At 37.4% G+C, this 14,182-nt stretch overlaps 1 protein-coding gene across 2 annotated transcripts in view; it reads right to left on the bottom strand.

Annotated features, from left to right (window-relative positions):
- STK26 (serine/threonine kinase 26) overlaps positions 1-14,182 on the bottom strand; it is a 64,135-nt gene that overhangs the window by 3,305 nt on the left and 46,648 nt on the right. For both annotated transcript variants that reach the window (XM_019719511.2, XM_019719512.2), the window contains exons 5-9: positions 11,708-11,816; positions 11,439-11,596; positions 10,380-10,565; positions 2,165-2,313; positions 312-405 (exon numbers count right to left, since the gene is read on the bottom strand). In XM_019719511.2, the coding sequence (XP_019575070.1) occupies positions 312-405; positions 2,165-2,313; positions 10,380-10,565; positions 11,439-11,596; positions 11,708-11,816 (696 nt within the window). The remainder of the gene's footprint in view (positions 1-311; positions 406-2,164; positions 2,314-10,379; positions 10,566-11,438; positions 11,597-11,707; positions 11,817-14,182) is intronic.

Raw genomic sequence — 14,182 nt, 5'->3', positions numbered from 1 at the left:
CTTCTCATCACTAATTTCTATCCATCATCCAGAAGGTTTCTAACTTCAGGATTAGGATAAATATCCATGATTCCACTAGATTTATGTATCTCTAGGTAAAATGCATTTAAAAATAATACCAATGGCTACACAAATGACTTCTGTGACCCTTTTCTAAATTAGCTCAAAACTAATGGCAAATGAAGCATACTATAGACACAGTGAGGTAGACAGGAATTTAGGGTTATTACATTCCAACAATTTTGCCCATCAAAATCTCACTAAGTTTGAAGAAATCTGTCAAGAGGAAGTGATCATCTTTATGTACATACAGCCCCATTTTGCAGTTTCTTTGGATCAGGCTTCTTTCGCACGGTGGTAAAGCTCCATTCAGGATGAGTATTATTTTCCCTGCTAGTGGATTCCCTAAAAAGATTGCCAAAGATATTTCTGTAAGTTCCTAAATTATTAAGCTTGGTGAGAATACCAATCAATGCCGTCAAACCCTGAAGAGAAAGCTGTCCCAATGCACACACAAAAAAATGAGTATAAAAAAGTATTTGATCTCAGTTTCAGGTAGATACTACATTTTACTGAAGAGTAGCAGTGGTTCTAAACTGTTAAGTATGCATCACGATCACATGTGGAGACCTCTTACCATATATAAAACCCTGTACTTAACCCTCCCCCACTGACTGGATCAGCTTCACCTGTAGTGTGGGCTGTGATTTTTTGTTTTTACGGTTTCATGGGCAACTCTCATGGGCAGCTAAGGCCAACAACCATTAGAACAGGGTACAAAAACTATCCTGGTATTTTTTATGCCATTCAAAAGTTGGGCAATTTCTCATAAATGCATGACTCTGAGAGTATTTCAACCAGTGGAGGAGTAAATTCTGGTATAGCCTACAGACTTCTCTAGTACATTTCCCCGAATATAAGACCTAGCCAGACAACCAGGTCTTATTTTACTATAAGATGGGGTCTTATATAATATAAGACAGGGTCTTATATTAATTTTTGCTCCAAAAGACGCATTAGAGCTGATTGTATGGGTAGGTCTTATTTTCGGGGAAACGGTATAAATGAAGTGATAGACTTAGAAGCTAAAATGTTAATACAAATGCTGCAGTTAAAAAGCAGTGCAACTTTTTAGGGGGTACAAATCATATATAAATAAACACAGCAGGTCCTCAAATAATGTCATTTCATTATAATGTTGATGAGGAAAACAAAAAATTGATTCTTGGCCAGGGCAACTATCTGTGTGTAATTTGCACGTTCTCTGCATGCCTGTGTGGGTTTTCCCTGGGTCCTCTAGTGTCCTCCCACATCCCAAAGATGTGCATGTGAGCTGACTTGGTGTGTCTGAATTGTCCCAGTCTGAGTGAGTGTGGGTGTGTGTGATGTTCCCTGCAAGGGAAGGGTGTCTTTTCCAGGGAGGGTCCTGCCTTGTACCCTATGCTGCTGGGAGAAGCTCTGGTCACCCCAGACCCTGAACTGGAGTAATCCGATTGGAAAATCATTATCTGAATTGTTTGTATTCATCTTTCTTAAATGTATGTACAGCTCACATTTATTTCAATGCTTTATTTAGAAGTTTAGTGATGTTTTTGTGACCAGAAATATGTCTTAGGAACTTAACTCTTGTTTCTATTGATTAACGTATGGAAAAATTGGTTTTGTTGTAAGACATTTTCCTTAACATTAGTTTCCAAAAACCTATTGACAACATTAAGTGAAGACTTACTGTATTTAAATGTACCAGTCTGATCATGGTTTGGTCCATGGCCAAGAGGTAGGAAAGGCCTGCCGTTCAGTTCTCCAGAGGGATTTTGCAGGTTGCCAACAAAGTATGAGAAAATATAGCCCCTTATCATTTTGAGCAAACTAATAGGACACCTTTAATCAAATCTTGTTCTAAAATTTTGTAATATACTCATTTATCCACTAGGGGATAGACTGAGACCATTTAAAACTACAGCAATTCACTTCTAAGAAAAACATGTTTTCAAATTCATTGTACTCCACAGATTGTGATTTTAAAAGATCTTCATAGTTTCTAAAGTGAAACTTTAGAATATAGATTATATTTTATGCTAGAGAAAGCATACTGAATCATAGTTTAAGGATATACAATATTACAACAGGCTATCTAAATAAAAATTAAATAATTTGTACATACGAATCAGAGCCCTCAGAATCAGATTCATCATCACTGTGTCCTTCTGCCTTCCATCTCTTAAATCGATCTATCAGTTCAGTCAGATAAGAAGTCTTCTTTGAATTTTTTACAATGAATTTGTGTTTCAGAAGTTCTTTAGCTGTAGGACGCTAAGGAAAAAATGAAGTATGCATGAATGTTTCTAGACTATGGTGGTAAGAAATTATTTCAGTTTTTAAATTGAAAAGTATAAAAGCATGTCTGTATACATGAGGACAACTAAAATGCTATAGGACAATAGCTAATTCTATTTTTAACTGGCTCAAGGCAATCAAATTAATTTCACTGCTTTGGTTAACAGTTTGTTAAAGCCCAATGGGCAAAAGGTGGCCTACCTACCAGCAAACTGGCCTTCTCAAAAGCAGAGAAACACATGGGAGGATTTTGAAAATAAAGTAAACATTGAAAAACATTTCAAAATAGTGCTTTAAAATACTTTTATTATAGTTATTGCAAATTGAAAAAATGGTGAAAACTAGTAAGGCTGTAATTTTGTTATTAGCTGAACACATTGTATGATCCCAAGATTAATTTATACTGCATCTAAATACAAATACCAGGTGCTGTAGGGGATATTTCCCTCCTATTATTTTATTAATATCAGAATATTCATTATTAACTTAAAAATAGTAACATCAAATTTAGACAATTCTTGCATATTTCTAGTTTCTAGAAGTCATCAGGCAGCTTTATTTTATTTTTCAATTACAGTTGATATTTAGCATTATTTTATATTAGTTTCAGATGGACAGCATATTTGTTAGACACTTATATAATTTAAGAAGTGATCCCCTGATAACTCTAGTACCCACTTGGCACTATATAGAGTTATTACTATATTATTGACTATATTCCCTATGTTGTACATTAAATCACCATGACTATTCTGTAACTTCCAATCAGTACTTTTTTTTTAAATTTATTGGGGTGACAATTGTTAGTAAAATTACATAGATTTCAAGTGTACAACTCTGTATTACATCATCTACAAATCCCATTGTGTGTTCACCACCCAGAGTCAGTTCTTCTTCCGTCACCATATATTTGTTCCCCCTTACCCTCATCTCCCACCCTCCACCCCCATTACCCTCTGGTAACCACTAAACTATTGTCTGTGTCTAGGAGTTTTTGTTTCTCATTTGTTTGTCTTGTTCTTTTGTTGTTTTTGGTTTATATACCACATATCAGTGAAATCATATGGTTCTCTGCTTTTCCTGTTTGAATTATTTCGCTTAGCATTATACTCTAAGATCCATCCATGTTGTCACAAATGTTCCTATATCATCTTTTCTTACTGCGAATAGTATTCCATTGTGTATATATACCACAACTTCTTTATCCATTCATCTATCGAAGGACATTTTGGTTGTTTCCATGTCTTGGCCACCGTAAACAAAGCTGCAATGAACATTGGAGCACACATGTCTTTATGGATAAATGTTTTCAGATTTTTGGGTAGATACCCAGGAGAGGATTGCTGGGTCATATGGTAATTCTATTCGTAATTTTTTGAGGAACCTCCACACTGCCTTCCATAGAGGCTGCACCAATCTGCATTCCCACCAGCAGTGTATAAGGGTTCCTTTTTCTCCACAGCGTCTCCAACACTTGTGACTATTTGTCTTGATGATGATAGCCATTCTGACTGGGGTGAGGTGATATCTCATTGTAGCTTTTATTTGCATTTCTCTGATGATTAGTGATGTTGAGCATTTTTTTCATATGTCTGTTTGTCATTTGTATGTCCTCTTTGGAGAAATGTCTCTTCAGGTCGTCTGCCCATTTTTCAATTGGATTGTTTGTTTTTTTGTTGAGTTGCATGAGTTCCTTGTATATTCTGGATACTAGCCCCTTATCGGAGGCACTGTTTGCAAAAATCTTCTCCCATTCAGTTGGTTGCCTCTTTATTTTGTCGATGGTTTCTTTTGCTGTGCAGAAGCTTTTAAGTTTCATATAGTCCCATTCGTTTATTTTAGCTTTTACTTCCATTGCCTTTGGAGTCAAATTCATAAAATGCTCTTTGAACCCAAGGTCCATAAGTTTAGTACCTATGTTTTCTTCTATGCAGTTTATTGTGTCAGGTCTTATGCTTAAGTCTTTGATCCATTTTGAATTAATTTTGGTACATGGTGACAGATAGCAGTCCAGTTTCATTCTTTTGCATGTGGCTATCCAATTCTCCCAGCACCATTTATTGAAGAGGCTGTCTTTTCTCCATTGTATGTTTTTTGCTTCTTTGTCAAAAATTATCTGTCCATATTTATGTGGTTTTATTTTTGGGTTCTCAATTCTATTCCATTGGTCTATGTGTCTGTTTTTCTGCCAATACCATGCTGTTTTGATTATTGTAGCCCTGTAGTACAAACCAAAGTCAGGAAGTGTGATACCTCCAGTATTGTTCTTTTTTCTTAAGATTGCTTTGGCTATTCGGGGTCGTTTGTGGTTCCAAAGAAATCTGATGATTTTTTTGTTCTATTTCTTTAAAAAATGCCATTGGGATTTTGTTGGGGATTGCATTAAATCTGTATGTTGCTTTGGGTAATATGGGCATTTTAACTATGTTGATTCTTCCAATCCATGAGCACGGAATGTTTTTCCATTTCTTTGTGTCTTCTTCAATTTCTTTAAAAAATGTCTTATAGTTTTCATCATATAGGTCCTTCACATCCTTGGTTAAGTTTATTCCTAGGTATTTTATTCTTTTTGCTGCCATTGCAAAAGGAATTGTTTTTTGTATTTCTTTTTCTGAGATTTCATTGTTAGTATATAGGAATGCAATGGACTTTTGTACGTTGATTTTGTAGCCAGCAACTTTACTGTATTAGTTGATTGTTTCTAATAGCTTTTTGGTGGAGTCTTTAGGGTTTTCTATATATAGCATCATGTCATCTGCAAGAGTGATAATTTAACTTCTTCATTCCCAATTTGGATGCCTTTTATTTCTTTCTCTTGCCTGATTGCTCTGGCAAGGACTTTAACACTATGTTGAAAAGCAGAGGTGATAGGGGACATCCCTGTCGTGTTCCTGAACGTAGAGCAAAGGGCTTCAGTTTTCTCCATTAATTATGAGATTAGCAGAGGGCTTGTCATATATGGCCTTTATTATGTTAAGGTATTTTCCTTCTATACCTATTTTATTAAGTGTTTTAATCATAAATGGATGTTGTATCTTGTCAAATGCTTTTCTGCATCAATTGATATAATCATATGATTTTTGTCCTTTATTTTGTTTATGTGATGTATCACATTGATGGATTTGGATGTTGAACCATCCTTGTGCCCGAGGATGAACCCCACTTGGTCGTGATGAATAATCTTTTTAATGCATTGTTGTATTCGATTTGCTAGAATTTTGTTTAGGATTTTTGCATCTGTATTCATCAGAGATATTGGTCTGTAGTTTTCTTTTTTGTGTTGTCCTTACCAGGTTTTGGTATCAGGTTAATGTTGGTCTCATAAAATGAGTTAGGGAGTACTGTCTCTTCTTCAATTTTTTGGAAAAGTTTGAGCAGGATCGGTATTAGATCATCTTTGAAGATTTGGTAGAATTCACTAGTGAAGCCACCCGGTCCCGGACTTTTGCTTTTGGGAAGGTTTTGGATGCCTGATTCAATTTCGTTACTGGCGATCGGTCTGTTTAGATTTTCCAGTTCTTCATTGTTCAGCCTTGGAAGGATATATGTATGTAAGAACTTGTCCATTTCTTCTAGGTTATTGAATTTGGTGACATATAGTCCTTCATAGTATTCTTGGATGATCCTTTGTATTTCTGTGCTGTCCGTGATAACTTCCCCTTTTTCATTTCTGATTTTGTTAATTAGTGTCTTCTATCTTTTTATCTTAGTGAGTTTGGCCAAGAGTTTGTCAATTTTGTTAATCTTTTCAAAGAACCAGCTATTTGCCACATTATTTTTTCTATTGTCTTTTTGTTATCTATTTCATTTAGTTCTGCTCTAATTTTTGTTATTTCCATTCTTCTGCTAACCTTGGGTTTTACTTGTTCTTCTTTTTCTATTCTTTAAGGTGTAACATGAGGTTATTTATTTGGGAGTTTTCTTGTTTCTTGAGATACGCCTGCAATGAGATAAATTTCCCTCTTAAAACTGCTTTCGCTGCATCCCAAAAATTTTGGTAGGATGTATTTTCATTGTCATTTGTTTCTATGTGTCTTTTGATCTCTCCTCTAATTTCTTCTTTGACCCAGTCGTTCTTTACAAGTATGTTGTTTAATCTCCATGTATTTGTGTTTTTCCCGCTTTCTTTTTGCAGTTGATATCAATTTCAAAGCCTTGTGATCAGAGAATATGCATGGTATGATTTCAATCTTCTGAAATTTGCTGAGGCTGATTTTATGTCCCAATATATGGTCTATCCTTGAGAATGTTCCATGTACACTAGAAAAAAATGTATAGTCTGAAGTTTTAGGATAAAGTGCTCTATATATGTCAATTATGTCCATTTCATCTAATGTGTCACTTAGGGCTGCTATTGCGTTATTTATTTTCTGTTTGGATGATCTATCCATAGCTGTCAATGATGTATTTAAGTCTCCTAGTATGATTGTGTTTTCGTCAATTTCTCCCTTTAATTCTGTTAGTAGTTGCTTGGTATATTTCGGTGCTCCCTGATTGGGGGCATAAATATTGATGACTGTTATGTCTTCTTGTTGTATAGTCCCCTTTACCATTATGAAATGTCCATCTTTGTCTCTTGTTATCTTTTTCACCCTGAAGTCTGTTTCATCTGATATCATTATGGCTACACCTGATTTTCTCTGGGTACCATTTGCTTGGAGTGTCAATTTCCACCCTTTCACTTTGAGTCTATGCTTGTCCTTGTAGCTGAGATGTGTCTCTTGGAGACAGCATATGGTTGGGTTTAGTTTTTTGATCCAATCTGCTACTCTGTGCCTTTTTATTGGTGAGTTCAGTCCATTTACATTTAGGGTGATTATTGATATGTGAGGATTTCCTGTCATTCTATCTTTAGTTTTCTGGTAAGGCTGTGTCTCCATTGTTTCTTTGCCTTTTTGTTGTTGTCTATTATTTCTGTGTGGTGGTATTCTATGATGTTTCCCTCTGTTTCTTCTTTTATTACAGTATATATTTCAGTTCTGGATTTTTTTGAGTGGTTACCCTTAAGTTTATGTAAAAGAAAGTTTGATATTTAGAGTATTCCATTTTCTTCAGCACGCTTACTTTCTCCATTCCCATATTCCGGTTCAGGCCTTTACTCTCCCCCTTTTTATGTTTTGGTTGCCACAAATTGTCCCTGTTGATGGTGGTCGAATAGCCTCCTTTAGTATTTCTTGTAGTGCAGGTCGTGTATTAGAAAATTCCCTCAGCTTCTGTATGTCTGGAAAGGTCTTTATTCCTCCTTCATATCTAAAGGATATCTTTGCTGGATATATTATTCTTGGCTCATAATTTCTCTCTTTCAATAGTTTGAATATTTGGTTCTAATGCCTCCTGGCTTGTAGAGTTTCTGCTGAAAAATCTGATGATAATCTAATGGGCTTTCCTTTGTAGGTTACCGTCTTCTTTTCCCTGGCTGCCTTGCGGATCCTTTCTTTGTCGTTGATTTTAGACAGCTTCAATACAATATGCCTTGGAGAAGGCCTGTTGGGATTGAGGTAACTAGGTGTTCTATTTGCTTCTTGGATTCGAGGATCCAGTTCTGTCCACAAGTTTGGGAAGTTCTCATCGACAATTTGTTTGAGTATATTCTCTGTTCCTTCTCTTTCTTCTCCTTCTGGTATGCCCATTATTCTTATATTGCTCTTTCTGATGGAGTCAGAAAGTTCTTGTAGAGTTCTTTCATTTCTTTTAAGTCTCAAGTCTCTTTCTTCTTCCATCTGTGTCATTTCCAGGTTTCTATCTTCGATGTCACTGATTCTTTCCTCCATCTGGTCAACTCTACTACCTAAGCTGGTTATTTCATTCTTAATTTCTTCTATTGAGTTCTTAATCTCCAGAAATTCTATTTGGTTCTTTTTAAAATTTCAATCTCTTTCGTAAAATGCTCATGTTTTTCTTTGATTGTGTTTCTGAGTTCATTTAACTGCCTTTCTGTGTTTTCTTGCATATCGTTGAGTTTTTTCAGAACTGCAATCTTGAATTCTCTGTCATTTAAGTCACATATTTCCTTATCTTTAAATTCCTTTTCTGGAGACTTTTCACTTTCCTTCTGAGCTGTCTTTTTGCCTTGGTTATTCATGGCAATTACTGATTTATTATTTCTCTTCCTAGACATTTACAGGAGTGGCTTCTGAAGCAGGTTGATAGGAAGAGGTCTTTCTATTGTTTTCCAGTACTTGTTGGTAGAATGTTTTATTTTCTCTCTGTCTCCATTTTTTCTTTCTCACACAGTAGTGCTATGTTTTCTCTGCACTATTCCATCTTCTCACCCAATGTGGTATTCCTTGGGAGACGGGCTTCTCCTCTGTTAATAGTTCACCTAGGTCACAGCGCACAGTGTCCGTGTAGGTATTCCGAGATCTTCTGAAGTTCCAAAGCTCTTCCTTCACCAGATTCAGAGCCCGTATGTTCAATAGTTCTGTTTACTCCTGCAGGGATCTGCCCAGATAGGTGGGGCCAGGGGTGGGGTGAGTTGTGAGAGGTGGCCCAGAGCAATGGCGGCCACCACCACCACTGCCGGTCCTGCTTCCACAGCTCCCTCCCATTTGCCGGAACTAGTTTGACTGCGAATCTGTGTCTGCGGCCCACAGTGCTCAGAACAGCAAATATTCTGTTATTTTGATCTGACACTGCTACTATTCTGCCTTGTGGGCCATAAACGGAGCCCTAGCATTCCGAGTTCTTCCCCCTCCCACAGCTGCGGTAGTTCCGGGATGCAGCGAGCTCAGAGCACTGAGCTAGGTCTGCGTCCTGCGCCTGCTCAGCTCCGTCTCTGGACTTCTCCCTTCCCTCCTCCCCCGTTCGTGCGATTTGCCCACCTTTAGGTCAATTCAGTATTGGGCCTATTCGTCTTGCCTGTCTGCTGTGCAGGGAGTCCTTTGTGGAGTTATAGTTGTTCGATTAGTTGTAAATTCCAGGGGAGATTCACAGAGGCTCACCTCACGCCGCCATTTTGATGATGTCTCTCCAATCTGTACTTCTTAATCCCACTTCATCTTTCTCACCCAGCCTCCCATGCTCCCTCTCATTCTGCAACCGTCAATTTGTTCTCTGTATCTCTGAGTCTGTTTCTGTTTTATTTGTTCATTAATTTTATTCTTTAGATTCTACATATAAGTGAAATCGCATTGTATCTGTCTTGCTCTGTCTGACTTTTTTCACTTAGCATAATACCCGCCAGGTCCAACCACGTTGTTACAAATGGTTATGATTTCATTCTCTTTTATGGCCTAATAATATCCCATTGTATATATGTACTACATCTTCTTTATCAAATAGTCTATTGATAGGTATTTAGGTTGCTTCCATATCTTGGCTATTGTAAATAATGCAACGATGAACATGGGGGTGTATATATCTTTTTGAATTAGTGTTTTAGATTTCTTCAGATAAATACTCAGAAGTGGAACTGTTCAGTCCTAAAGTAGTTCTATTTTTAATTTTTTGAAGAAGTTCCATTCTGTTTTCCATACCAGCTGCACCCATTTACAATCTCACCAAAAGTCAGGCAGCTTTATTTTAAAAGCAGTAAAACAATTGGAATCAAATTTGCCAGGTAAATGAGTGGAGCTCACTGGACTTCAGGAAAAGAATACAACTTCATGTTGGAATTTCTAAACATTAATTTAAAAATAGTGAAATGCAAACATAACTTTTCACAAAAAGTAAAAACATAGTTGAATAAAAATCACTGTGAATAGTTAGTTACACATATACTTTAATGATGATATCCTGATAAATGAATTTTATTTCTCAAATTTCTTTCCCCCTAAAATAGAAAATGATCAATAGAATAAGGAAGAAGCTAGGGGCCATGAAAAACAGAAAAAGACAGAGGGAAAGGAGAAAAAGAAGTAAGGATCTTGTTAAGATCTGAACAAAATTAGCAATATAGAGGGAAAAACAAGGTTCCTGGATGGATCTTAGACAATTTTCACATGCATTGTATTCCTCAATGTTGAGGGGGGGGGGGGAAACCCAACATTTGTTCTATGTAGATGTAATAATAAATAACAGTAGTGATAGGAATATATACTCACAAATGATGGATCTTTGTTCAGGCAAGCATCAATAAACTCCTTGAAGGACTTAGTAAAGTCTCCAACAAGAGTTGGAGGATTGTTTTTTGGAATAAGAAACAGAACTCTCATTGGATGCATATCTGAGTTAGGTGGCTCTCCCTTGGCTAGTTCAATAGCAGTAATTCCCAATGACCAAATGTCGGCCTAAAGTAAAAGAAAGAAAAAAAATTACTTTGAAATTCCATTCCAACATACTGCCACAAAATAGCCTGTGGAATCTAATGGTCATACAATATTAAAGTATCTCAAGAAATGTGAAGTTAATAAATGTTTTATTAATAAAATTCATTTAATTAAAAAATTATCAAATTCCCTACTTTGTGCCAAGTACCACATTCTAGGCACTAAGGATTCAGGTGGTGAATAAACCACACAAAAATCCCTGCTCGCCAGGGGCTTATGTTCTAGTAGAAGAGAAAGATAAATAAATAATACGATGTCTGATGTTGCTAAGTTCTGTGAAGAAAATAACTCAGGATAAGGAAATAATAAATGATGGGGTCAAGGGGCTGCAAATTTATACAAGATGTCTAGGGAAGACTACTCTGAGTAGGTAATGTTTAAAGCAGAGACGTGATTGGGATGAAGGTTATTCCAGATAGAGGGAAGGACAAGTGCAAAGGTCTTGAGGCCACAGTGTACTTGCTATGTCTGTGGAACAGCAATAAGGCCACCGTGACTGAAGCAGATAAAATGTAGAGGAGAGTGATAGGAGATAAAGCTGCCAAGGCAGATGGGACAGATCCTAGTGAGCCAGGTATGTGATAGTAAGGACTTTGGATATTATTCCAAGTGGGATAGAAGGAAATTGAAGGGAATAGGGTCTGAATTTACCAGCATCAAGGGGAACTTAATACTTTAGCAGCAACATTTGACATAACTCTAGCTTTAGAAATAATTTAAAAGGAAGGAAAATTAAGGCAGAATTGGATAGTATGTTACAGAAAACTTATTAAAAACAAAAGTTTTTTTCAAAACAAACAAACAAACAAACAGTTTATGCAGGTAAGGCTTTACTTTTGAGTCATAAGCCGACTGTTGAATAACTTCAGGAGCCATCCAAAACGGTGTTCCCACAAAGGTATTTCTTTTAATTTGTGTATCTGTCAGCTGGCCAGCAACCCCAAAGTCAGCAAGTTTAACATCTCCTTGTTCTGACAGCAAGACATTGGCAGCTACGGAGGGAAAAACAAACAAACAAACAGACAGAAACAAAAAGTGAAAAGAACCTCAGCTTCTTCAGAATGCATCTATTTTTCTCAGGCTCATATTAGACTTTTGTATACCTTTTATATCTCGGTGAATTTTCTTTTCTGAATGCAGATAGTCCAGACCTTTCAAAATTTCCTTTAGCATGGTAGCGATCTGGAACTCATCAAATGGACCAGCTCGCAGCTTAGAGAAAACACACATACACATACATGTATGAAAGTTTGGAACAATAAAGTTCAAACTTGATATTATCTTTGAAATAAAAGAATCACTTAGACGTATGAAGCAGTTCTGTTTATTAAAGCAATATTTAAACCAATGAGAAAAAATTTAAAAGGTGAAGAAAGAGAGTAAAAAGTTAAGTCAAAGGGCTGGAATGGATTTAAATGATTGTATTTAATCTTGAAAGATATTAATGCAGGCAGTGTTACCTGTATGCTAGCTCCAAATACTGAGGTTCTTAAATATTTACATTACAAATTTAAGATATGCTTAAATGATGACAAAACTAGCTTGTTTTTTGTCAGACAGGAAAAGAGAAATCACCTACTTGAATTTTGGCATTTGTTTAAAATCAATTAAATATTTACACTGAACTGATTTTTAGCGCAGAATTGTCCTTAAGATTTCCACAGCAACCCAATTTGATCATATAAGTCAGCTCTAGCACAGTTCCTAGCATTTACGTATTTCAATAACATTGTGAAAGCATAGAGACTTTTGGGGACTCAAATTTAAAACTTAGACAGGAGAATAATAATTAAACTATTCAGACATTAATTGTAAAAAAAAAATTATCAAATCATGGAGGAATATGGTTTCTCAAATAAAAGTAACACATTTCCCTTTATTTCCCCACCCATGTACCAAAGCCAGTATTCCAACTGGAATACAAGGGAAGCAATGATTAGGTTTCAGAGAACTTGTAATGGAATATCTGAAAATCGCTCTTTAAAATAAATGGTTATTTTAAAATTCTGGTACCTCATAAAGCACAAACGGTAGACTGTACAATATTATTACAGGAAAGGGTGGGAAACTAAAGTCAGAGTTGAGGTAGAGTTCTGTTAGCTGGAAGGAGGGAAGAGGTAGTGAAAATCAAACATTGACCACTCTGCCTCACACTGGGAGGGATTCACAACCCTTTGGCACCTTGTGTATTTCATCTTTCATGAATGCCATATTTATTCTGAATAAAGGGCGATTTCATGTTGAACTTGAACAGCTTAAAATAGAACCCATATTTTGGTCTCATCATTTAATATTAACTGTGGTCTGGATATATAGTGTACTCTAAGGACATCTGCAGTTCAATAGGTGCCTTTCCCGGGTAACATTGTCTATTTACTTTCAAATCTATAAAATTTCAGCCCAGAAATTTCTATTTAAATTGGAGTGATTAGATTCTGGTCAAGATGGTGGAGTAGGTCACTTCCTCCCACCACCACCTTAACATTACAACTAAAGAACAGAAAAACCGTCATTGAGAATTGCCTGAAATCTAGCTGGACAGAAGTCCTATAACCAAGGATATACAAAAGAAACCACCTCAAGACTGGTAGGAAGGGCAGAGACGTGAAACAGGCCAGTCCCACACCCATATGTGGCAGTTAAAAATTGGGATGAATATTTCGGCTGTGGAGGTACTCCCTGAGGAGCAAGGGGTCCCAGCTCCACACCAGGCTACCCAGTGCAGGGTTCCAGTGCCAGGAAGTGAAGTCCTCACAACCTCTGGCTGTGAAAACCAGTGGAAATTCTGGCTAAGTGAGACAGAGGTCGGCTGGAGTCCCAGAAATTCCTATTAAAGGGCTTGTGCAGGGATTTACTCACTGACAGACTCATTTGCTCTGAGCTCCACCACTGGGGCAACAGCCCAAAAGGCACTAGGGACAAACAGGGAGGAACTTAATTGTCTGGCTTCAGAGTGAGGACTGGAGGGACAGCTTTCTTCCAGACAGAAGTGCCAGCAGTAGCCACTATTCTTTGTTGAGCCCACCTCCAACCGTGCCTGCACACTCAGGCGGTGCCAAGTCTGAGTCTCCACCAAACTAGCTAACATAATTCCCTCCACCCTGGTGATTCCCTGAGATCCCACTCTACCCAACTTGCAGACACACCCAAGCCACTTCCAGCAGCTTTTCCATACAAACATCTGGTCTTGGCTTACGCTAAGGACTTTCCTAAAATCTCTCAAAGTTTCACAAACCCCTAACAAGCAGCATCTGGACTCAGTGTGTCCTGTACCTCTTGCTAAGCAGTCCTAAGGCCAGCACTAGTGGCAGCTTAGTCACTCCCAGGCACTTCCAACTCAAGCACAAATGGCAACCATGTGCCAATCACTTTGCAGCTCATACCCAGTGGCCTCAGGCAGGACAGGCAGTGGCTAACCTTGGCCCACACCACAGCCCCGCCAAGAGGCCCCCAAACCAACACACCCATTGGCCAGCTTTAGAACACACTACAGCACCACCCAACCACCTCCACAAATGACACATCCAAAGGGAAGACTTGGCAGGCAACAGAGCCCTGCTAAAGTAAGTCCTGCTCCG

Source organism: Rhinolophus sinicus, chromosome X (genome assembly GCF_036562045.2).
Source record: "Rhinolophus sinicus isolate RSC01 chromosome X, ASM3656204v1, whole genome shotgun sequence".
In the NCBI taxonomy this organism is placed as follows: Eukaryota; Metazoa; Chordata; class Mammalia; order Chiroptera; family Rhinolophidae; genus Rhinolophus; species Rhinolophus sinicus.
Note: the sequence above shows the minus strand (reverse complement) of the source record. Positions and strands in the feature narration are given on the sequence as shown.